Below are 25,938 nucleotides of genomic sequence, written 5' to 3'. Positions count from 1 at the left end.
AGATATTTTGTGGGAGCACAGGGTCTCATGACTGATGATGTGTTTGACCCCTCCCTTGAGCTCAGCCTGGTCATCTCCTACAGTCCTGCCTTTTGCATCTTTCCCATCCTTACGCACAAAGAGAATTATAACAATAACGGGCATCAAATGCAAAAAAAGATCAGACTCATAGTTTGAAACATCCTACTACATGTGTTCACATTTATTTGTGTATGATAATTTATGATTGCAGTTAGCACTTCAAGTGTATCTTCCAAAGTGAAATTTATTGAAGGAAGCTTTTATCTTGACTGTATTTTGTTCAGGTACAAAACAAATTGTCTGGCACTGCTGTGCTTAAAAGGTTATTGCTGTGCTGTAATAGTTCACTTTTGAAATCAGTGAATTGGCTTAATGTATGCTTTTATCCCAGTGATATGATTAGCAGAGGGATAGCCTCATCTTATTATGTTTCTAGCTTAATTCCATCATTACTCAACAGCACTGTTGGGCAAGGTTGCTTGTAAAGCAATTACTGTATTTTTCGGAGTATAAGACGCACCAAGATTTTGAAGAGGCAAATTTTAAAAAAAGTTTTTGCACTTTGCAGACCTCCCAAAAATGACCTGTTTTTCGTGAAAACGGGCCCATTTTTTGTCAAAAAAGGGCATGCATAGCCTTTAGGAGGCTTATAGAGTGCTCCTGGGTGGTAGGGGGGCAAAAATGAGCAAAAAACGGCCCCTTTTTCACTCATTTTTGCCCTCCCCAGCCCCCCACACCTGAGGGAAAATGATGTGTCTTATACTCCGAAAAATACAGTAATCACTGACAGAATCATACAATACTCCATCTATTTTCAATGCAAAGGAAAAGGCAATCTTTTCACTTCTAGGTGTCTTGCATGGTTACTTCTCTAAATTGAATTCATTGTTCAATTTAGGAGTCAGAGGAAATGTTACTTTTTAAAAGAAAAATAATCATAAAACAATCCATGTGTTGCTCCATAATGAGAAAAATCCACAGTTGGGGTATACTTTATTGGAACCAATCAAAATACCTTACACTTATTTCAGTAATATTGTTATAATTTGGAGACAGATAGTTTATTTTGTTTTTTTTTTACAATATACTAATGAAGTGTTTTTAATCTTTTTCAGAATCCTCTGTTTAGTAACACAACAACGTATGTTATTTTTGCTCACTTGCTAAGACAGATTGCTGCCTTAACCGAAGAAGATCATCACTACCTAATTCACTGGTTTAAGAAGTACGGCTATTTTCTGTTGTTTAAAATTATGGGGTTTATATTTTCAGTTATTATAAGTGGTTATTATTTATGTATGGTAGTCAAAATAAACTGAAGTACTCACAACTATTGAAGAAAATTTTGTTAAGATTTATAAACTCCATGTTTTATATCAATTAAACTTTATTCATTATTACTACAAAAACTGCCCTGAATGACCTTGACTTTCTCAAAGTACTGGACAAGGAAATTCTATGCCTAAACCAAAATGTGAAACCCACTGATTTCAATGACATTAATTCACCAATTTATAGTTATAGTTATCTAGTTACAACTATATGCAGAATTGCCAAACAATAAGTTAGAAAAAGTAACTGTAATCTTTCATAGAAAGGGTTAATAATTCTGCTGAATATATTTTCTCTAGAATATTTATATTCCTCATGAATGTTTTGTAGAATCATTTTGTGGACTGTTATTAAGATGGAAGAACTGTGAATTCTGTTAGCACTCCTGCTATTATAAAAACAATATTAATATATTTTATAGGATGTCACTGAAGCGAATCAAGCAAATTATAGATAGAATCATACAATTTATTTCTTTGCGCCTGTTTCCGGCAAAACTTGAAGATTTGCCTCCTATGGAGAAGTGTACCTGGTGGATTCCATCAGCAACCAAAGTTTTGTCTTTATTTAGTAAGTTTGTTTAGATGCAATTACTATTTTATGAATTCTCATAGCTATAAGGCTTTAAATCATCACAAATAATGTCAGTATGAAATTAGTCTTTTTCTCTTTAAACCAATATATTACATCATAGCAGAAAACTTTTAAATAGAACATGTATGTACATCTTTATATGGTACAGTACTTTATAATTATTTTAGCCATTTTTAATAGAAAATATTTAAAGGTTTCCACATTACAATAGTAGCAAAATTTCTAATGGCTTGGAAGATTTGTGATTACAGCTGTTATAAAGAATGTCATTGTACATTAATATATTACAGCTATGATATTGTTGCAGTTATCCAAATATATAAAAGTGAGACTTAAAAAAAGAATGCTGCATTAGCTTAAGTGTTCATCTTTACCAACATTTTAAAAACATCAGAATTACATACAATAGTCTTTGACGTACAACCATTCGTTTAGTGACTGTTTGAAGTTACAACATTGCAACATCCCCATGATCAAAATTAAGGTGCTTGGCAATTACAATATATTTATGACAGTTTCAATGTCCCAGGATCATGGCACCACTATTTGTAACCTTCTCAGTGTGGGAAATGCTTAACAGCTATGGGAAAAAAAGGTCATAAAATAAGGCCACCTCCTAACAACTTAGCAACAGAAATTTTGGGCTCAGTTATGATTGCAAACTGAGGACTACCTGTATGTTACCACCAAAAACTATGTAAAGTTTTCTGGTTCCACTCATACTTTTAAAAGTCTAAACGTATCCCTTCTGTTAGCGAATATTGTTGCATCAAAGAATATTATTGGGTTTTTTGACAAGTCTTAATTTCATTGTTTAAAACAAGGTTGCCAAACAAAGTTACTAATAACTAAATATGTCATTGCAGATGCTTCAAATATTCTAGCTAATTCTTCTCTTATTCCATATACGGATTTTTATAATTCTACGCTAGATCATATTGATCTCATGGAAGATTATCATAACTGGCAGTGTTATGGAAATTCTCATAGGTAAGTGATTATTTCTTTTAAAAATAAAGGTTTAATAGTAGTTTTTATTTATCAAATAGCTTCATTAGTGTTGCACAGGTTATCAACCTGGACCAGATTAGAGTTTCCTTACAATTTTTCTTCAGTTTTTGGTTCGCAAAAAAATTCAATGTGATATTTTCTGTCAGCTAAAATGTGCTTTGTTCCAAAAATTGCATATCCATTTACAACAAAACTGCAAATGTTTTTTTCAGTATTCAGAATCATTTTATTCTTAGTATTTGGCACAATCTGAACAATTTTGAAATACAAATGATAAAGGATATTTTTCAAAACAACTTTCCAAGAAACCTGGTGTAAAAGCAATATAGACTTTCTTGACATTTCAAATTGTCCTCTTTTTGTGTGTAGTTCTCTAAACATTGAAAGGAGAGAATTAAATGTTAACAATAATGTAAAGTTCTTAAAACTTTACAGTGCTGTGTGGAATGTAAAAAGTATTTCAATTTTTGAGTAGAGGTTAGTTGAAGATCAAATATCCAGGATCATTTTTGTATGTCATTTATAGCAGTTATAGCTGCCTGTAATACCCTTAAGGCTGACTTATTCTCTATATGGTGTTCTATCAGTAGCCCCTTCAGTGCTCTTTATTAGTCATATCAAGTTATTCTTTAGGCTCTAGATTTTCTCTATCTAATTCGCTTAACATGTGCTGGACTACATCATTTATATTTTTCAATGACCATAATTCTGAAACATCAGTCCGATACACATAGAAGGTACTATGCTGGAGAAAAGCTGGTTTAATAATTCTTTTTTATCTCCAGAATATCAATATTCATTTAAGGGAGATTTTATTTTTTGTATAATTTGCACAGTTATGTTCTCTAAGAGGAGGAGGACAAAGATTGCCAGGATCTCTTTCATAATTATTAAGTGTTTCTTTGGCTCATAGGTAAACATATAGAGAGATTCCCCAGATATCCATTTTTTTCTTCATGGCTTCTAACACGTTTTCAGTGGTTTTTCAATAGGATACAAGTAAGTTGCCTCTGACTAGTGTTATTTCAAGTTTCCAAAGTGCAAATGAAGATAAACCGAGACAAAACAGACAGAGAAATAAGCTGTAGAGGAATAGCAACAGCGATAACAAGATTTCCTATGAAAATGAAATGGAAGACTACATTACTCAGTAAATATAGCACTGGAAATCTGTGTTCCTTGAATTAGCTAAACATGTTATGAATTGCTAAGAAGTTAACTTCTTTTGTAAGTTGCTTTTTTAACACAGGTAATCCTCAACTTAACAACAGTTCATTTAGTAACCATTAGAAATTACAGTGGCACTGAAAAAAGTGACTTATGACTGTTTTTCACACGACCATTGCAGCATCCCTATGGTCATGTGATCAAAATTCATATGTTTGGCAGCTAATGCATATTTATGATAGTTGCAGTGTACTGGGGTCATGTGATCACCTTTTGTGACCTTCTGACATGCAAAGTCAATGGGCAAGCCAGATTCACTTAACAACTGTGCTACTAACAACTGCAGTAATTCAATTAACAGCTGTGGCAATAAAGGTCATAAAATGGGGCAATACTCACTTAACTGTCTCGCTTAGCAACAGAATCAATTAGCAATTATGATCGTAAGTCAAGGATTACCTATATTTACCTACAATAATTCAGGTTATTGTCTTTATATATTACTTCCATTAGTTTCTTTCAGTATAAATATATACACATGCATGTAATATTTTGTCATTTAGGTTTTCCTTCTGTCAATATCCATTCATAATGTCTATAGCAGCAAAAAAAATTATAATTCAAAAAGATTCAGAACAACAAATGATAAATATTGCACGGGTAAGCATTCTTATTTATTAAATCAATTGTGTATTAAAATTGAAATAATGTCATTTTAGATATTTTGTATTCAATCTCTTCTTTTTTAACTATATTTAGATTTCTGATAGATACAGTTTAAGTTATGCTTTAAGTTAACTGCAGAATTGCTAGGAGTTGGGCAACAGATATATTTAATAAATTATTATCTACAAAAATGTATTAGGGACAGTTTACTCTCTGAATAGAGGGATGGGAACTCTTCCAGGTAGCTTGTAATTTGAAATAATATCTGCTGCTTATTTGCTGACCTAATTCCTACTAAAGCCAACAAGTATGATGAAACACTTGTAATATCAAAGAGGGAAGATGTTTATTTAAAATAATTATGGAACAAACTGTAAAGGATTATGTTCTTTTTAAATGTCAGGGTGGAATGACTTTACAGGTACTAGAATTGTACTTTTACATGTACAGCTAGATGTAACTATTCTTCACTTCAGTGTCCCTCTTTCCTACAGTGTATTATAAGATAGGTGTGCGTAAGGATTGTAAGGAGGAGTTAATTGCTAGCAAATTCTGTAAGCTAAGTGTGGAGCATATTTTTAATTTCTGTATCAGTATTATAACTGCTGTCAAAACTGTCCACAGAAGAAAGATGCCTATGTCACTGAATGCATACATTTATAGTTATTTGGTAATATTTATGTTTCTATAGCAAAAATTATTCCAATCAAAACCTATTGCTTAACTTAACATTGCATTTGATATACCTTTTCTATATGATTGTTAACTATGTAGATTTGATAGAGTATTAGCAATCCATATTTAAGGTCAGGTAGAAACATGTATAATTGGCATCATATTAGATATTTAGGTTGCAAAAATGAGTTTACAGTATCATAGTATCTTTCATAATTCATAGAGGACTGTATATAACCATTATTATTTTTTCCTTCCACAACCTCTTTGGATTTGGAGCAGCAAAGCCTTGTTGATAAAGTATCTCGCAGGCAGAGACCTGATATGAATATGCTATTCCTAAATGTGAAAGTGAGAAGAATGCACCTAGTTAGTGATTCATTGGATGAGGTATGCAAAATGGTTTCTGTAAAATCTGTTGAAAGAAAAGTCTGATGGGTTCAGATTGATATCCTTGCCATATCCAAGTCATAAATCATTTTGATTTCTCCATAGATCCTAGTTCAGATGAATTGGTCAGTTATGCTGAGGTCAGAAAATAAATGATGGAGAAGAGACCATGTAAATCACAGTGTCATAGAATCCAAAGGGCACTTCAGGACCTCTTCAGGACATAATGTCCAGTTAACTCTATGCCAAATGCAGAGTTCCAAATTAAAGTACCCTCAGGAAATGGCTGTCTGGCCTCTGCGTGACCAGATCCAGGGAAGGAAAAATCATTACCTTCCCTGGGACCTGTTCCACTTTCTTTCAATCGGATTAGGATTTAAAGATTTTTAGGATTTTTATCTTAAAGTTTAACTAAAATCTGCCTTCCAATTATATTATGTCACATAGACAAAATAATGGAGAACAAGCTTTTTTTTTTGCATGATACTTGTTCAAGTACTTGATGAGCGCAAATATACCCATGCTATCTTTCTCAAAGTTGAACATGCCCTATTCCATTTTTCTCTTTATAAGGTTATTTTCAATCTATTAAACATCTATTCCAATTTCTCTGCATATTTTTATAATATATGTAAAAGAGGTGGTATATGAGCTGTGCTGAATTAAATAAAACTCTTATTTCTACTAATAGAAATAGAAATTGTATAGAAAGGTTAATGACATCCCTAATAGCTGAATCTTCTAAGTGAAAAATTTGCTTGTCTTTACATTTGAGTGTTAGTTTATATTATAAATGTTGTGTTTATATTCCCTGTTCTCCAAATGTTCAAATAGTGTTATTATCTTATTTCATTTTATAAGACAATAGTTTTTAACTGTTCACCATTTTGTTTTCAATAGCTCACAAGGAAGCGAGCAGATTTAAAAAAGAAATTAAAAGTTACATTTGTAGGAGAAGCTGGTCTTGACATGGGTGGCCTAACAAAAGAATGGTTTCTTCTTTTAATTAGGCAAATTTTTCAGCCAGACTATGGTGAGTTTTTAAGTTCTACTTAGTGTTTAACCAAATAAGATAAAAATGAATCCAAACTTGTTTGTTTGTGACGAAGTTTTAAACAAAGACCTTTAGGCAGTGGTGATTTTTTTTTTACTACCAGTTCTGTGGGTGTGGCTTGGTGAGCGTGGCAGAGGAAGGATACTGCAAAATCCCCATTCCCTCCCCACTCGGGGGCCAGCCAGATGTGGTATTTGCCAGTTCTCCAAACTACTCAGAATTTCCGCTACCAGTTCTCCAAAACCTGTCAGAACCTGCTGAATTTCACCCCTGTTTTTAGGTCACCTAATTGCTTGTCAGTTTGTTGCATACTTGGATCATTTGTGATAGGCTTAACCTGTATTCTTCCAATAGCGGAGCCTTTTAGTATCACACAAAGGATATCAGATTCTCTTTCTGGGTAGAGAACTAATTGAAAATTTCTCCTCAATTAATAGGGAAGCTAAAGGAAATTAAGAAATTCAGGAGAGGGTATCTAAAGTATGAAATAGTATTAGTGGGTAATGCTTCTTTGGAATGCTTTAAAGAATTATTACTATACCTATGATTATCATGGTATGCTTTACATTTAAGGAAATATACTGTATACATCGTATTTTATTAAATATTAATGTTACATTTCAATTGTTTTAACTATTTTACAAAACTGATATAAGCTCTCAAATAAAAATGAAATTAGATTATGCTTTGTTTTCTCCAGCTGACCTTCCAGTTTTGTTGTATTTCAGTATTTGAAATAAAACCAGTAATGCAATTTATGAATAGAGAAATTATTCTTACTGTAATGATATAGGTATACATTTATTTAAAACCATTACTTGAACATCTTTGAGAGATGAGAATGAAAAATTTAGACATAGCTAACAGTATCTTTTGAGAACATTAATATAATTTCATTACAAAAACATTTATTCTCTCCTACAGGGATGTTTACATACCACAAAGATTCTTACTGTCATTGGTTTAGTAGTTTGAACTGTGATAATTACTCTGAATTCCGATTGGTTGGAGCTGTATCCTTTTCTGTCCACTAGAAGGTGCTGTATACACAGCTGATGCCCCATAATAAGATTCTTTACATTTTTAATGTATTTTTATTTTCATGGCATACATTTGACTATATTTATAGATTTATGTACAGTGGAGACGAAGAGTAATTATGATAGAAAGATTATGTTCATATTTGACAGAATGGTTCAAATATGAAAAATAATCATTTATTTCAACATAATTAATTGCTGTTTACTGTCACAACTTATTTATAAAGGAAGATTGTGTCATTGGCACAAATTAATATGTTCAAATAGAAGAGTTCTGGATTCAGTATTGAGTCATGATGGCCACATTCTAGACCCAAATACTTTCAAAAAGTTGTTTGCAGGACTTTATTATAGAACTAATACATATTAGGTAGTCCTCATTTAGCAGCCACAATTGGGACCAGCAACTCTGTCATTAAGCAGAGCAATCACTAAATGAATCTGCAACTGTGCTTATGATCTTACTTCAAATTTTCTTTGTTTTACAGACCTGTGAAGGTTGTAAATGAGAGGATTGATCACAAACTTATTTTTCTATCTCTGTTGCAGCTGCAAAAAGTCATTAAATGAATGACTTTATTTATATCTTTGCTTGAAATGTCTTAATTTAAGAGTGCAAAAATAAAGATCATATATTTAAATCCCATTTTAAAAAAATATTATTTCACATAGAAAAAAAGGATGCCGCCCTCTTCAGTGCCACATATTGACTTGTCATGATGGGAACTGAACTCCACACTGAGGAGGAATTTTTTGAAAAAAATTTAAATGTGCATGGTTATAATGTCAATATAATAGCCAAAAATGTATTTTTAAAGTAGTTTTTAAGTGCAATAGATTACACACTTTGAGTCAATCTTGGCTCCCAGGGACTGTCTGGACAAGTCCCTGCAGTTTTCTTGGTAGCATTTTCAGAAATGGTTTTGCCATTGCCTTTTTTATTTGTGGGCTGAGAAATGTGACTGGCTCAAAGTCATGCAGCTGGCTTTGTGCCTAAAGCGGAGCTAGAACTCACAGTCTCCCTGTTTCTAATCTAATCATTGTGCCAAACTGGCCCATATATTATATATCTGCCTTAACAAATAATATTTTATTGGTTAATACTCTAATTATGAGTAATTCTTTCTCCCATAAAAATGCCTATCCACATATGGTATATGTAAGCAGATAATCTTTAACAGAATTAATTTGGAGTATGTCAACATCCTAAAACAGCTCTTGATTTTCCAACCACTGATCAATTAAAGAATAGTATCAGCTGCTTGAAAAGATAATTTTTTTAAAAAAATATCTATTTGTTAAATATTTATGCTGCTAATCTCATTGTCGAGCAACTCTGGGCGGCCACATCATAAAACTACAATACAAAACAACTAGAATGTTAAAACATTAAAAATACGAATCATTAACCAAAAAAACTGGATAAGAAAGGAAGCAATACATAAACAGAGTGGAAGTGGGATCTTCTCTTAACCACCTCCAGGGTGGGCCCCAAGCCAATCAGATCTAGGTTTTCAGGCATTTTCTGAAGGCAAGAGGGTGGGGCATATCTTACCTCAAGCAGCAGAGTGTTCCAGAGGGGGGGGGGACCACGGCAGAAAGGGCTCTTTTTCTAAACCCCACCAACTAAAATTCCTTTCCTGACTGCGTCCATAGCATGCTCCTTCTGCCAGAGCAAGTTGGCCAGGCCAACTCATTGGGGTGAGACAGATCCTCAGGTAGCCTTGACCCCATGCCATAAAGGCTTTTGAGGTAAGAACCAAAACCTTGAATTAGATGTGTTCCTATTCCTAGGGGCTCCTAAAATTGTCTGCGCAATTGCATTCTGTGCCACAACTTTTGAATGCTCTTCAAAGATAATCCCACGTGGAGCACATTGCCATAGTGCAAACAGGAGATGACCAGCCCATCAATCACTGAGTACATTTTCAGCTTTATTTATATTTTCCTTATTTCCTTTACATCTTAAGCGTTATTTACTCTGCTTTCAGCCATTTTGCAGTTATTACATTTTCAGTGAATGAAATTTGACTTCAATTTCAATAAGAATCTTCAGGATCTGAAATACAGCGTTGGTTATTATGTATAATATAAGCTTTTTTGGTCAGAGTATCTAATGAAGTGGCTCATCACAAAAAAATGTATCATACAGTAATTTTGTTTATCTTAACATCACTATTTTTTGGTACTGAACATGACTATTCCTCTGGAATTTCAATTAAGAAAAACATTTCAAATAGATTACTTTTTTTTAAAGAAATGTCACTTTTTCCATCTTAAGGTGGTTACAAGATGATGTGTTGGTAGTTTTATATTTTACAAACTCACAGTTAAATAATTTTACATAATGTTTATTATGGAACAGTATATTAGAATATACACAGGGAATATTGTCACAGCTATGAACATATCCCTAGTGCTTCCATGAGATGAACAAATTTTCTACAGCAAGTATTTGATACGTTATACCAGGGGTGTCAAACTCGATTTCATTGAGCGATGCATCAGGGTTGTGTTTGATCTTGGGGGGGCTGGGGTGGACATGGCCAGGTGGGTGTGGCTAGCTCAACGTCACTAATGTCGGGGGCACCTGCGGCAGCCCAAATGTTCTGCCAGCAAAAACAGGCTCCCAAGCTCCTTTTTCGGCAGTGACAGCTTCCTGCAACCCTCTGCCAGCGAAAACAAAGCTCTGGAGGGCCACATGCAGCCCCTCTCAAGCTCTGTTTTCACTGGCAGAGGCACTGCGAGCCAGTCCTTTGCTGTTTCCAGGGCATCCCCGCAGGCCAGATCTAAGCACCCTACAGGCCGGATCCAGCCCGGAGGCCTTGAGTTGACACTCCTGCATTTTATACAGATGATATGTTATACACAGACCTTGTTTGCTTATACAGGATCTATGATATTTTTTGGCAACATTTGGAAATGGCTTGTTGCCTTCTGGGATTATTTTTTTAAAAGAATTCCTATGCCAGAATGGAATTCCATGGTGTATTAATAAGCTTGTTGGTGGATTATTTTGTTGTAGAAATTGGATTACATTTAGATGCAGTGTCAATATTCTAAATATGTAATAATTTTATCACCCCTGTTTAATATGTGTATTAAGTCATATAATGTTAGTAAAACTGATAGTATGCCCTAAGATAAGAATATGATTTTAAACTTAACATTCATCATCAGCTTATGGGACTAGCTGTCTATAATAGTATCACACTGGATATTCGATTTCCGCTGTGCTGTTACAAAAAATTACTTAGTCCTCCCATTGCACCATGTGACCTGAATACACCTGTAGGAATTGGTAATGTTACTATTGATGACCTGTGTCGGGTTATGCCGGTAGGTATAAGAGTTATTTTGAAATGTCAACTTTTTTTCAATACAGTATTGGTGGTTTTATTGCATTGTGTTTATAGAGCAGAAAATATTATTTGTACTTTATAAAGTTCCTGTTTATCATTAGCAGATTCATATATTATTATTATTACCCCATAAAACCCAGAAATAGCATATATTTTACATCAATGATAACAGGTAATGCTTTACCTCTGCTTTGTTTATACTTGTGTGTTGGTGTTATACGTGCTGTATATGTTAGCCATATCTGCAAAGTTTTTAGTTCTAAATCAAATAGCCATTTCTATTTCTGGTGCATGATTAAAATTATTCATTTTAATAAATATAGCATTATTGTAAATAAGCACAAAGTGCAATCTTTGAAAAAGAAACTCAGTTGTAAGTTACTTTAGGACAGGGGTGTCAAACTTGAGGCATCACAGCAGCATAACATGACATATCACGATTTTCCCACCTTCCTTCGCTAAACCGGGCATGGACATGGCCAGCGCGTGATGCAAGTTTGTAACTGCTGTTTTAGGACATACTGTACTCAGATACTATTCACATGAACAATTACCCTAATGTTCATAACGGACACATATTTATAAAGGAGAATATAACTCAAGGTTGACACGAGAGGTGCTTGGTGCTCTCTGAGCTTACTTGTTTTCTTGCAGATGTTTCATTATGCAACTACATTATCTAACTACCTACTTCCAATTTGATGGACATATTTATCAACAAATTAAAGGGACATCCTGGGATCGCCTCTTTTAGGACTTATAGCGGAGTTGTCATGCAACATCTAGAAGCCATAACACTTCCCACAAATACAACCAAAAATATTGAGCAGATATGTAGATGACACTTTTGTCATAATTTTAAAAAAGGACCAATTAGAGAATACCTACAGAACCATCAGCAACATTTTTTAAGGAATCCAGTTTACTAGAGAAGAAGAAAACCACTCGCTACCCTTTCTGGATCCAACAAAATGGATATCCATGCAACTTTATCAAAAAGTCCCTGATCACTCAACCCAATACAGCACAACCAATGCAAATCCTAAAATGAATGAAGAATATCTCAGAAACCACCAACAGACTCCTATAACTTCATGGTATCAGCATAGCACACATACCAACTAAAGCCCTTCAAAACACCCTAAGCAGACCAAAACCCCAACAATCCCGAAGAAAAAACAGGAGTCATCTACAGCATACAATGTAAGGACTGCAACAGCCACTACATAGGACAAACAGGCAGAAGACTGGCAGAATGCATCCACGAACACCAACTGGCAGTTGGAAGACATCATGGAAATTCTTTAATTTCACAACATATAAACTGACTTAACTATAGTTTCAAGTGGGGAAATGTGACCATCCTAGAGCAAGCCAAGACCAAAAATGCCAGGGGATTTCTAGAAGCCTGGCACTCTGACAAATCAGCCATCAGTAGACACATAGACATTAACAACATCTATAGACTATGCAAAAGAGACTATCACCCATACACAGCCCTAAAAGGAATGAAAAGATCCAAGCACCTCTGCAATCAGCACCCAGATCACGTAGATTAACTCCAAGGTTAACATCAGACCACAAGTATACAATATCCCCAATCAAGAAGCTGCCAAAGAAGCCAACAGCAAACAGCCCAACCAAAGAATCTCTAAAACCATCCCACCAACACAAGGCAAGTCACCAGAATATGAACTAACAACAAACCACACTCCTCACTAACATTGATGATGGTCTACAAATGTCTACAAAAAAGCTCAGAAAGCATTAAGGACCCCTCATGACATATTTTATCTATAAATGTCTTCAAATAACTACGAGTATTTAATATTTGCAACTGAACCACCAAAAGTTACAATTCTAAACTTTTTTCATGTTGAGGAAGTGTCAGGCAATTTAAGATTCTGTGATGCTCAGTTGATGATAGCTCTTTCACACATATAAGTAAACATCTGATGTTTTGCCAGAAATTGAACTACCCACATGTTATAACAGGATAATAAAAACATGGGCTTTTCCCCTTTCAGCATAATTCCTGAAGAGGAACTGTGAACACCTTCAAGAATAGGAAATACGTGATTCCACTCTTTTACAGATTAGGGGGCCTCCTTTGGTAATCAGTTTAGGAATGTTGCACTGGCTCTGAATAAACTCAAGAAAGTTGGTGCCTCTAGGATTATACAGTAGTCATTTTAATTGCCTACTAAATTGTCAAAACACATTATTCTAAATTTCAGATCACATATAAGTAACAATATAAAAACAACCTTAAAGAAATATGGCCATGAAAGAGTCCACTCTTATTGCCATGCACATGTGTAGGTTCAACATCAAATCCTGTCTTAATGTAATGTCACAAAACAAGCCTAACCATTTTTGTTTTTGCAGGAGCTGAACAAATACCTAAGATCTACTTTCAGTATATTAGGTATCAGAAAAAACATTTAGTAATGTTGGAGAGGTCCAAGAGGCTTTATCATCCACCTCAGAAAAATATTTGCCATTGAGCACATAATGTGCAATTAGGATGATTTGGAATGAAAGAATTGTTGGTGGTCCATTCCACTATTGTATTTACAGAGAGCTGTTAATGTTTAGAGCTAGCAATTCTGTGCTGCAAAACTCTGAACAATCACTAAATGGCAGCAATCAGATATAGAATACACTCGTTTCTTACTTTCATCAAACGGCAGTCTAGATCCAAAGCAGCCTTGATCTATAGCCTAGCACAATGATGGTGAACCTTTTAGGGACAGAGTGCCCAAACTAAAAAGTGCATGTCAGCGCACCAGAAACCCGATGACCAATTGGCCAGCACGCATCACAAACCTGACGACCCGGTGGCTAAGCTGGGGTGATGGCATGCATGTCTACAGAGAGGGCTCTGCGTGCCACCTCTGGCATGCATGCCGTAGATTCGCCATCGCGGGCCTAGCACTCTTAAAATTGTTGGGATTTGGCAGCATTTAAATATGTCAAATAAATTAATTACTATTCTTGATTTTAATAAAAATGCTGCATTTTTTAAAGCTCCATGGGAGAAGTCCTATTCTAATGTTTTATGAAAGCTGTAATACTTGGGCAACTAGGTCTGGACTGCAAAAACTTTGCTGGTCAATAATGGCAGTAGAGTTTAGTTTTCTGTATCTCTTTGTTGCTGTCTCATGGTCATCAGGAATTTGTGCAGCCCAGATCTTATAGCTCTATGTAACTTGTATCCTCAAAGAAGTATTTATTATTAAAATAAGGACTTTATAGAGAGTTAATTTTTAAAAACAATAAAACATAATGGAAATGTATTCAAATAGGTAATTTGGAACAGAGGTATTTTCATTGGGTTTTTTTTATTATTATCCCTATATGATGATGAAGGAAACTGTGCATGGGTTGATGTTCAAAACCTCCCTGAGTTGCTGGGAGCTGAGCAGCATATAAATTTAATACATTATGGTTCATCACATAATCAGCCAGATGTTTGAACTGGATTTGGCATTATTATCCATCTGCCAAGACCTATGCAAGAAGAGACTGGCAGATGTTTTATGCAGTTTTACTTGGAATGGCTTACATCCTGCGATGATGTCTTTTATACCATTAAACAACAGGTGTCATTTTATTTCTATATATAGCATTAGTTGTGTAGGAAGTACTAAATATAGAGTAAGTTTTCCCTTTTTTTCTTTTTAAAAAACATTGATCCAGAAAGTAAAAAATGGGTGGCCCTCACTAACCCGTTTCAAAAGGAAAAGCAGTGATGTAAATCATATTTGCTGCAGTAAGAGTGTCATTTGGTATCTGATATGAAATGCTTGTGGCTACTCGGATGATCTCCAACATAACATTTCTAGGAAGGAAAGAAAGACATTCTGTGTATTTTAATTTTCAAAAACTTTTCTTACAGGAGTTAGCTCATGGATTAAATGAGCTGCTATCTTATGAAGGGAATGTTGAAGAAGACTTTTATTCAACCTTCCAGGTATAATAATAATAAAATCAGAATGTTTGAGTTGGAAGGAATCTAACAAGTTATAACTACATAATTATATATTATATAATTGTCTAATCCAGCCCCCTTGCTAAATTCAGGGATCCATTAAATTGTTCCCTCCATTATACAATTATTTATATTGATATCTTTTTTGAAAACACTCCTCTATCATTTCTGACAACAGCAGCATTTAATTAATTTAAGAATAAAGATGGAAGTGAAAACCGTCATTCAAAATATACTCCCATTGTCCAAAATTCTATATTATCCAAATTTTGTTTTTTTCCATCTTCCCAAGCAATTTATTACTATCATTTAGAATATTTTGGCTATTAATCTTACTTTTTAGCTTCTTTCTTTTTATCCTTTCTTTATTGCAGCTGGAGGCTAGACAGTACATCAGTCAAAATTATTTAATAATTTCAGATTTTATTTTAGTCTGGTTGGCTGCATTCAGTTTTTAATCATTCCATCTTTCAGTAAGCTCTTCAAAGGCATTATAGCCTCTACTTACTGTCCAATGTCCATGTACAGCTCAGAACACTTTTCCATGAAATAAATGTTACTGCAAATACCATTTGAAGAATTGAAAAATAATTGTAGCTACAGCCAAGGAACACCTTGTTTGTGTGTAAATGAGTTTTAATTTCTCTTAGAATTAATGGTACACATTTACCAAATCTCATATGATCTGACTGAAAGGCTTAACATTCTGACAGAAGTTCTGAGTAACAATTTTTTTCTTTATACGTAGGTACAAGTGGTCCTTGCCTTACAACCATTCAATTAGTGGCTACTTGAAGTTACAAAGGCATTGAAAAAGTGACTTATGACTGTTTTTCACACTTATGACCATTATACTATCTCTGTGATCATGTGATCAAAATTTGGATGTTTGGCAACATGCATGTACTTATAATGGCATGTACTTATAATAGTTCCAGTGTCACGGGATTATGTGATCCCCTTTTAACCTTCTGACAAGCAAAATCAATGGGGAAGCCAGATTCACTTAATGTGTTAAGTTAACAACTGCAGAGATTCACATAACAACAATAGCAAGAAAGATTGTAAAATGGGGCAAAAGTTGCTTAACAACTGCCTTGATTAGCAATGGAAATTTGGGGGCTCAATTGTTGTAAACCAAGGACTACCTGCATTACATTTATATTCTACTTTTTCTTAAGGGGCTCAAGAGACACTATGCTTGATGTCCTCTGATTGCTTTTAACCTCCCAGCAACATTGTGAGGGGAAAAAGAATGTTGGCCATAATAATAAACAGATTTAATTTCCAATGGGGTATTCCAATCTTAGTCTGTCGCTGCATCTCACTAGAATATCTTGTCTTATCAGGTTTTTCAAGAGGAATTTGGTGTCATAAAGTGTTATGACTTAAAGCCTGGTGGTGATAAAATACCAGTTACCAATGAAAATAGAAAAGGTATAGTATAATATAATATAAAAGTCATTTGAATTAATTTTCAAAGTTTTCAAAGTTAATTCTGGTAGTAATACACTAATTTTAAATACTGAATATTAGTGTTTCAGATCTACTGCAGTAAACATCTGTGATTAATATTGGCTAAAATATTTTCTTTTTCAGAGTATGTGCAGCTTTATGTAGACTTTCTTCTCAATAAATCCATCTACAAACAGTTTGCTGCATTTTATTATGGATTTCACAGTGTCTGTGCTTCCTATGCATTGATGGTAAGAATAAAAAATATTGAACAGAAAGGTAAAATGTGATATATTTTGGAGAATACCTATGCATACATATAGTCCTTGACTTATGACGGGTTGCTTAGCGTCCATTCGAAGTTTCAAAGGACACCCCACCCCCCAAAGGTACATACAATCTGGTTCTGAAGTTCTGACAGGGAAGTTAGTATAAGGTAGTTTGTAGTTGAATGTTCAGCTTAGGAAACCTTGGTTAAATTACTGCTGTAAAAAATATATGCTCACAGGGAAAACATGAAAAGCTTGTCATTTTGTAAAGTATGATTTTGTTCAGTGTAGATGTTGTTACTTACTCTTGCTCTAACCAGAACAATTGCCAAAAGAAAACAAATTGGTGATTAATAATTATAAGATATTTATATAACTAAGAAACAAGATTGTATTTAAGTCTTTAGCAATGAGTGTAACTAAATTAGTTTAAATCTAGCATACTGGAGTTAAAGCTACTGGTAAGATTGCATTGAAGAAATATTATAAGCAACTTTGAATTTGAGAAATATTGTATCTCTGTTTAATTAATAATTACTTAATTCATATAACCTGAATTTGAATCCAGTGTTATGAAATTTTATATTTAGCCTGAACCTTAATTTAATAATGATTTTTGCTGGTGTTATCTATATTTTCCTTGTTTTCCCTGTAATATTTCCTGAAATGAAAGATTAAGAAACCTCAAATACTACAAAGGAAAAATATTCACCAGTTTGTACAATCCATTTTATTTTGCAGCTGCTTCGTCCTGAAGAAGTTGAAATTCTGGTATGTGGAAGTCCTGAGTTGGATATGCATGCTCTCCAGAAACACACACAGTATGATGGCTATCAGAAAACTGATCTTACTATCCGGTATTTTTTTTCTTTACTCTTTAATAAAAAAATATAGAAACTGATTTTGAGTTGGAACTGACACTGTTTTGTATAAAATTCAGGAATTTCTGGGAAGTAGTACTCGAATTTCCTCTTGAACTTCAAAAAAAGCTCCTACATTTTACTACAGGAAGTGACAGAGTACCCGTAGGAGGAATGGGAGACCTTAGTTTTAAAATTTCAAAGAGTGAAGCATCCACAAACTGGTAAAAAACTTTGGCTTATACTGTTATTAATCTGGCTTGTAATCAGACATTAGAGAATGAAATTAATGCATGTAAGCCAGTGAGTGAGTCATTGAAAGTGTTGCTTGCTTGCTGTCTATCTGGACATCTAAAATTAGATTTTTGCTTCTTTGAGTGGCCCAGGCCCCATGAAAGATTTATAAAACTGTTTGTCAGTAATTCACTAAAAGTAAATGAGAGCAAAAAGAGTGCTCAAGGGCCAGGACCCAATCTATTCTGCTCCTCTTTCCTACTCCTCTTTCCACAAATGTGGATAGAGACAGCCACCCCCTTTTTCTCCACCACTAAATCAAAAACAGGGTCAGCACCATCTCAGCAAATGTGATGATGCCAAAACATTGACATGGGCAGGTTACCCCATAAATGTCATGATTACGCTTGTACAGGTATCCTGTTGCCTGATGCAAGTGTAAAAGCCTCAGGACTGCACGATGAAATCATGCATATCTTGTCCTTTGCTCCCCATTGCAATTGATCATGATTAGGGGATCCATCATAATATTTAGCTATTTCCCGGTATCAGAAGGGTTGAAGTAAAATTATACTGAATGCTAAACATCAGACACTTCAGGGCTGTCAATTGCTGGTAAAGAAATTCTACTTCTCTGTTCTATGAGCATTCTTCCTTTGTTGTGATGGGGGGGATCACTTTGAATTCAAATGAATAGAGCCATCTTATTTGCAGTACAGCATACATATTTGCACATGTCCTAGGCTGGATCAGAGCCATGTTTTAATATAGTCATCTACATTATTTCTTATTTAATATGCATATCTTCTTTTCCTTATTTTAGGTTACCTATTGCCCATACTTGCTTCAACCAGCTCTGCCTGCCTCCGTACAAGACGAAAAAGGAACTGAAGGAAAAGTTGACAATTGGGATTTCAAATGCAGAAGGCTTTGGTTTAGAATAAGACAACTTTTAAAAAGCATAGCAGATGTAGCACCTGCTTTCTACTGTGCCTTTCAAGCTTCTTATGTTTCAATCTCTCAATACTGTGACAGTCTTACTTAGAACTGTGTGAACTGTTGTTGTTTTTTAAGGAGTGCATTCTTTTTTCTGTATAGAAATATGTTTAGTCTTTCTTATAGAAATTTTGTATAAAAGTCTTAATCTTTGCAATATTTGATAGAAACCTGTCAGAATTATCAAATATATGATGCTAGACAGTCATCTAATATAAGAAAGACAACCATCAAGAATTAATCTCTATCACCTCAAGTTGTTTGCACTACAGGGATGAGGTTCAGAGTAAATTATTATTGCTCACAATTGATATAGCTCATATGCACTATATGCATATAGGAAGTGCAATATAGAAATTGTATTCTTCATGATCAGTTAAGCCTATTTTCAATTAATAACAAATTGTAACTGTTATTTATCTGAGACAAATTGAAACAAACAATGTTTTAATGATATATTAAATATTATTTTGGATTTCCTTTTCAGAATAAATTATTAATTTAAGATCGTGTAAATAATTGCTCACGGGCCAATATGTTTTTGATAATACCATTTACAGATAAAGATTTATTTTTACAGGGTTTCCAGTGTTAAATATTCAAGATTTTTACAACTGAACAGAATTGATTGTATAAGAATACAAAGGCTGCTATCTTAATCTTACCATCTTAAATTTATCTAGATTTAATGGATCAACTGTAAGTTTTAAATTGCATGTATATGATACCAGATTAATAGATTTGGCTATTATGTGTTTGTAACTCCAATTTCAACAGGAAGATTGAATGTTTAATAATAACAAATTTGGATTTGTTACTTGATTAAAAACAAATCACTTTGGCACAATGAGAAAGTAGTTTTAATATTTTTAAGTTATGCATCTTCACATTACTAACATCATATTGTCTTTTATACAAGATTTAAAATAAAGTAAGCAACTTTTTATATAAAATGAATGTAATCAAACTATAGTAAATGCTCTAGCTTTTATTTTATTTCTTACATTCAAGTGTGATAGCTAATAGCCAAAATGGCTCTTAAGACTTGAGATTCATTTCCAGAATTGTTGCCACGATCTCCTCCAAGTATCACAGACTAGAGCCAAGCATTATCTCCCAAGATATTCTTTTCATGAATATATTTGGATGACAACTGCTGAAAATAGAAGGCTGGATTGGGAGATGTGGTGGCACAGTGGCTGGAATGCAGTATTGCAGGCTCAGTGGTTTAGTGTCAGCATATTGCTCCCAACAATCTTCAGTCCTCATTTTACTGATCACAGAAAGATGAAAGGCTGAGTCAACCTTGAACTGGTCAGGATCGAACTCCTGGCTGTGAGCAGTGTTTGCCTGCAATACTGCCTTATAAACACTGCACCACCATGACTCCTTTTGCTGCTTCTCTTTGTACAAGTCAGTAATTCGGAGAGAAAAAAATATTATTCCTTTTTCTGCAAGTACTTTGTTTTATGCAACTTATCAGTTTTATAATGGTTTCAAGATTATTTTGTTGTGCATGGTTGTGTCTGCTAATGTCTATTGATTTGGGAATCTATTAGTAGCAAAGACCATACTTGACAAAAATGCAATCAATGTTCAAATAATATCTAACCTCTTTAATATGACAATTATCCAACATCCTAATCCTCCAACCATTGCTGCAGTAAAAGAGAAGATTACCAAGTGGTTAAATTCAGACTGAATTCAACAGGCCAGATGTGCTGCTTGTGGTTGGAGAATACAATACCAAAACTGGAAATAGTAAGAGGAATATGTAGGCAGAGTTTATGGCCTAGAGTGCCAAAGCAGGAAAGAAGTAACCAATCTAGATGTCAGAACACATTGTGGAAATTGTTAAGAAAAAAAGGGAAGCCAAAGCCAAGACAAAATTCTCTGGAAGGAGCCTAAAGAGTTTCAGAGAGTGGTTGAATGACACAGCAGTTTTGCAGTATTAAAATGACACTGAAAATGGAAACAGACACAGAGACAGTTTTCCAAAAGAAGTTTTTATTCAGAAGAAGATTAAATATCTCTGGAGATTCTCAATCATCCAGGTCATGGTTGTCTCAAAGGTGCTTTTTCAAAAGACAACTGGACTATGTTTTTTCTAGAGGAAGAAGAAGATGTTTTGCTTCATCAGTTTGGGATGGAACGATTAGTTCTGATAATCCTTCCATTCCTTCCCCACACAACATCCTGTCAGAACTACCGTAACCATTCCATTCCACACCATCCTTCAGAACTAATCCATCCTCCACCATTCAGCCAGAACTGATGAAGCTTCTTGGATCAGAAGCAAAACATCTTCCTCAAGGAAAAAATAGTCCAGTTGCCCTTTGAAAAAGCACTTTTGAGTCAGGAGGAGGTTCCAACCTCAAACTGGTATACTAAAGGATGGCCAAGGACAAATTGTAACTGATTCATAGATCAAGCAAAATGGAAGGAATATATTGGAATTCTATGCAATAGGGAAGTCAACATCCAAAATACCTTGAAAAATATTTGTTATTTACAAGAACCTATCATATTAGAAGATGAAGTAGGTCAGAGTTCTGGTCATTATCAAGATAGAATGCTACAGAAATCAATATAATATCTACAAAAATATGGAAAGAGATAAAAGAATAAAAATTGTAGCTAAGCTAGGCCATCAAAAGTGGAACATAACACAAATGTGAATAGTTTGGAAAAGCTCAATCTGCATACCAATATCAAAGAAAGGAGAATTAAGATGGTCTGCAAGCTTACATGACATCCTTAATGTCAAAGGCTACCAAAATAATGCCCAGGATCATCTAAAGCAGATTAGATTAAAAGAAAAAGAAATACCAGATGGTCAGGCTGGTTTTAGACCAAGGAATAAAAGACATTATTGCTGATACACACTAGATAATTGAGAAAGCAACAAACAAACAAACAAACAATTCCATAAATCTGTGAGGGAGATTGGCACTCCCAAAATGTGTTAAATAAGGAAATAAAAATAAGTCAGTGTGTACTTCATTGATTAGGGAAAGTAATTCATTTGTGTCAACCATGCCAATTTGTGGAATATTTAGGAAACTCATTCCCAGAACATCTCATTGCCTTCAGGAAAAACCTAACACAGGATAGGAACATTCAAAGTGGCAAACCAAATTAACTCCAAGTAGGAAAACAAGTTTACCAGATACTCTCACATAATTTATTCAACTTAAATGCTTAATATATATTGAGGAGTGCTGGGTTGGGAGAAGACAAGAATGGCTTTAAAATCAGGAGAAAAAACATCAATATCCTGCACTTAGAATCAACCAGCCTTAGAAATAATAATGGATACTTTCCACGTTTTAGGAATAATTGTGAACCCTAAAGGAACCCAAATCAAAAACTAGCCCTCGGTGAGATAGCAACAATGGCCTTGGAAAAAATATTCAGATGCTGTGAGACATCTATGCCTGCAAAGACGAGAATGCTGTAGGGAATGGATTTCTTTATATCAATACCAAAGTTGGTGCCAGGTGCATAAGATCAGTTCCACAAGTGAAGGTCCAATTAAACTGATGTATTATCAAACAACCTATGCACCTGAATATTCTCTACTAACAGCATATGTTTAGAATTTGATAAGCACCTAAGGAATTCAAGAGGGTTGGACTCGGTCCATTTGTGGCTACGTTAGGATTGTAAGCTAATCAATCTTTTAACTCTGTCCCTCTGCCACTCTTTCTCCTGTAGTTGGGTTTGCAAAAGCACTTATATTCCATTTTATAGTGCTTTCCAGCCCTCTCTAGTTTTACAGAGTCAGCATCTTGCCCCCAACAATCTGGGTCCTTATTTTACCCACCTCAGAAGGATGGAAGGCTGAGTCAACCTTGAGCCAGTGAGATTTGAACTGCCAAATTGCAGGCAGCCGGCAGGCAGCAGAAGTAGCCTACATACTGCACACTAACCACTGTGCCACCGTGGCTCAGAAGAAGAAATAGGATAGAAAATTTATTGATGCATTTGAATTTTGATGTTGGAGACGACTTCTGGGAATAATACCATGGATAGCCAAAACTACAGATATAAATCATAGAACAAATCAGAGTTCTCACTCAAGATACAAATGACATGGTTCAAAATACAATATTTTAGACACCTTATGCAACAGACCCAATAGTCTATAATGTTCAGACAGGTGAAAGAAAAGAAAAGGATGACCAGCAGCAAAATGGATGGACTCACTCCACCATTGAGAGGCTTGAAGGGCAGATTTAGGGATGGATAATCCTGGAGAAACACTATCAAATGTTGGTCAACACCAACTTGATGCCTCATAAGCAAACAAACAAAACAAGGAGAAACTGCATTAAAGATTAATTCTATCTTTTCTGCCTTTCCCTTCCTTTCCCTCCATCACTACCAAAATTTGAAGAGTGCACAATTTAAAAAAAAAACAAGTCTCATTCGGAGAGCTCTGACACTGCAGTGTTAAATATTTTCTTACTCCATGTAGATTTATAAGAGAAATTTCAATTGTAGTTTGCTATTGCCTTCTACCTAGTATGACTGACTCCAGATCACCAGTTGGCTTCCAAGCGTAAAGGACGCTTAGAACTCTGATCTTCCTGATCTCTGTTCAGGGCCTTAACTGTTTGACCAAATCACAATATTTAACCTAAAAAAATAATATTAGGAACTTTCAATTGTCGCCCGCTTTCAACCCATAATATTCCTGTATTAATTGTTTTCCAATCTTGGGTAGAAATTGTTGGTTATAGTTAGACACGGTGATTCCATAAAAAAAACTTCCATCAAGTTGCTATATTTGTTTCATTGGAAAGGGTGTAAGTCTAAATATAACTGGTCAGAAATGACTTCCAACTCTTCCCTGCAAGGAGATCTGAACCCACAAGAGAAGTACAATGGGGATCTTTTCCCTCCAGAAACTTTAGTTGCTTCATTCTTCCACCCCCATGCCATGATTTATGCAGGTATTTATTTTTGCTACTATGATCTTCAAGCCAATGAAATTTAATTCTTTCCAGAATTAGCTGCAAAGCTGGGTCACTTTTACCCATAATGAAGCCCTCTATCTGTCATGAAAGGATTTGAAATGTCAAAACTTGGCATTCTCCCAGCTGCCACTAAGTCTTCAAATGACTGCAAGATGTCAAAGAGCCCACAGCACTCCCCTGTCTGCCATCCCACCCAGGATTTTTGTAAGAATTGTATGATCTCTTTTTTAAAAATTAAAAAAAAAAAATTCCTGAGCATTAAACCCGACACCTTCTGATCTATGCAGTGATTGTATCTTCCTGATTAATGAGGCACAGCTGAAGTTAACAGTAGCTGGCTGACTGCCTAGCACTGAATAAATAATTCTATTAATATTTATTTGTATCACCATATGAATAATCTGCAGGAATATCTGCAGGCAAGAGCGAGCACCGTTAAAAACAGGATTCCTGTCTTAGTTTTCCCTTTTCCACAAAGAGCGTGAAACTAATATTTCTCTCTAGCTCCGCTGACAACTCTGTCTTTGACTTCCAGCAGCTATGCCAACAGTTGAACAGGAGTAAGAAGAGAGCTGGGCTGTGTTCTCTGGCCAGTGGCCAGCCCTTTGCAGCTTTCTCAAGAGTCCTTTCAAAATTTAAAGATCAAAGTCGGTATTGCTTTTGCAAATCACTGGAGAAATTCTGTGGAAGGGCTGCATAGACAATCTAATGAACAAAATTCAGAGTTCTAGACCAATACAAAATTGTTAGGCTGCAATTATAGCCTAACAATTCCAAGCAATCTAATAGTATATTTTATCATTCTGCAGAGCCTTTGTTCCACTGCCAGAAAGAGCAACATGTAAAGGAACAATATATTGAGTTCCTCCAGCACACAAGTGCAGTTTCAGAGTTTCGGGTGTGTAGGTGGGGTGGAGGGAGATGGTTGCTTGGAGCAACTTAACAAGTCTGTGATCTTGTCTCCAAGCCTAACTTTGGCATAACTAAGAAAAGAGAAAATATTGGCATGGATTCCATCTTCTAAATTGTTTCAGACTACTGTATGCTCCACATTAGGGGTTCTTCTTCAATGCTCCTTTATTCTCAATTTCTTGAAAGGTAGCTGGGCTTGTCTATTGCAATGACACAGAAAGAATCTTGCAGCACTTTTTTACAGAAAAGCATTGAACATGATAAATTGGGTTCTAGTGCATAAAAATTCTAAACTAAGCTATAAAAATGTTTTCCTGTAAAAAAATATGGAACATATTCTTGTCACCAAACTCTTTGGCTAAGGAAGTTGCTTCTCCCCCGTTTTCTTTCTTATAATTTTGATGTTGCTTTGTATTGTTAATACTATACTGTTGCATGTATGCTTTTACAGCTACCTAGTCCAACGTAATGAAGTAAAAAAAGAAAAACAACGCCAAACCGCAACAGTGCACAATAGTTTTGACATGTCTTTATTGACAAGTAACAGCATTTAGTTAACATTGTTAATTGAATAATAGCTGTAGCAAAATCATGGGGAGAAGGGAGAGAAAAATGGACTCAGCCTATCAAATAAGGAATAGATTCACAGTGTAAACTACAACTGGTCACACTAAGCATGTTATGAGAATTAGTTTGGGGTAGTGGTTAAAATACCAGGGTAGGCCAACCACAAGACCATGAATTCTAATCCCATCTTGGGCACAAAGCCAACTGGGGAACCTTGAGCCAGTCATTCTTTCTCAGCCCTAAAGAAGAAGAAGAAGAAATGGCAATGGCAAACCTTTCTGAAATTTTGCAAGGAAAATGGCAGAGACTTATAATCTGGTGCTTAACCTGAAGGCAGCCTCACAAAAAATACCCCAC

At 34.9% G+C, this 25,938-nt stretch overlaps 1 protein-coding gene across 1 annotated transcript in view; it reads left to right on the top strand.

The window, feature by feature from the left end:
• The window catches only part of HECTD2 (HECT domain E3 ubiquitin protein ligase 2), a 45,397-nt gene extending 25,315 nt beyond the window's left edge, over positions 1–20,082 (top strand). The window contains exons 8-21 of the mRNA XM_081954009.1: positions 1,137–1,246; positions 1,775–1,923; positions 2,814–2,937; positions 4,689–4,785; positions 5,749–5,856; positions 6,757–6,889; positions 7,835–7,923; positions 11,131–11,289; positions 15,214–15,288; positions 16,656–16,743; positions 16,906–17,012; positions 17,772–17,887; positions 17,971–18,114; positions 18,948–20,082. Of these exons, the coding sequence (XP_081810135.1) occupies positions 1,137–1,246; positions 1,775–1,923; positions 2,814–2,937; positions 4,689–4,785; positions 5,749–5,856; positions 6,757–6,889; positions 7,835–7,923; positions 11,131–11,289; positions 15,214–15,288; positions 16,656–16,743; positions 16,906–17,012; positions 17,772–17,887; positions 17,971–18,114; positions 18,948–19,068 (1,620 nt within the window). The 3' untranslated portion in view covers positions 19,069–20,082. The remainder of the gene's footprint in view (positions 1–1,136; positions 1,247–1,774; positions 1,924–2,813; positions 2,938–4,688; positions 4,786–5,748; positions 5,857–6,756; positions 6,890–7,834; positions 7,924–11,130; positions 11,290–15,213; positions 15,289–16,655; positions 16,744–16,905; positions 17,013–17,771; positions 17,888–17,970; positions 18,115–18,947) is intronic.
• Positions 20,083–25,938: the final 5,856 nt, after the last annotated feature.

Source organism: Natrix helvetica (assembly GCF_964273705.1).
Source record: "Natrix helvetica genome assembly, chromosome: 5".
In the NCBI taxonomy this organism is placed as follows: Eukaryota; Metazoa; Chordata; class Lepidosauria; order Squamata; family Natricidae; genus Natrix; species Natrix helvetica.
Note: the sequence above shows the minus strand (reverse complement) of the source record. Positions and strands in the feature narration are given on the sequence as shown.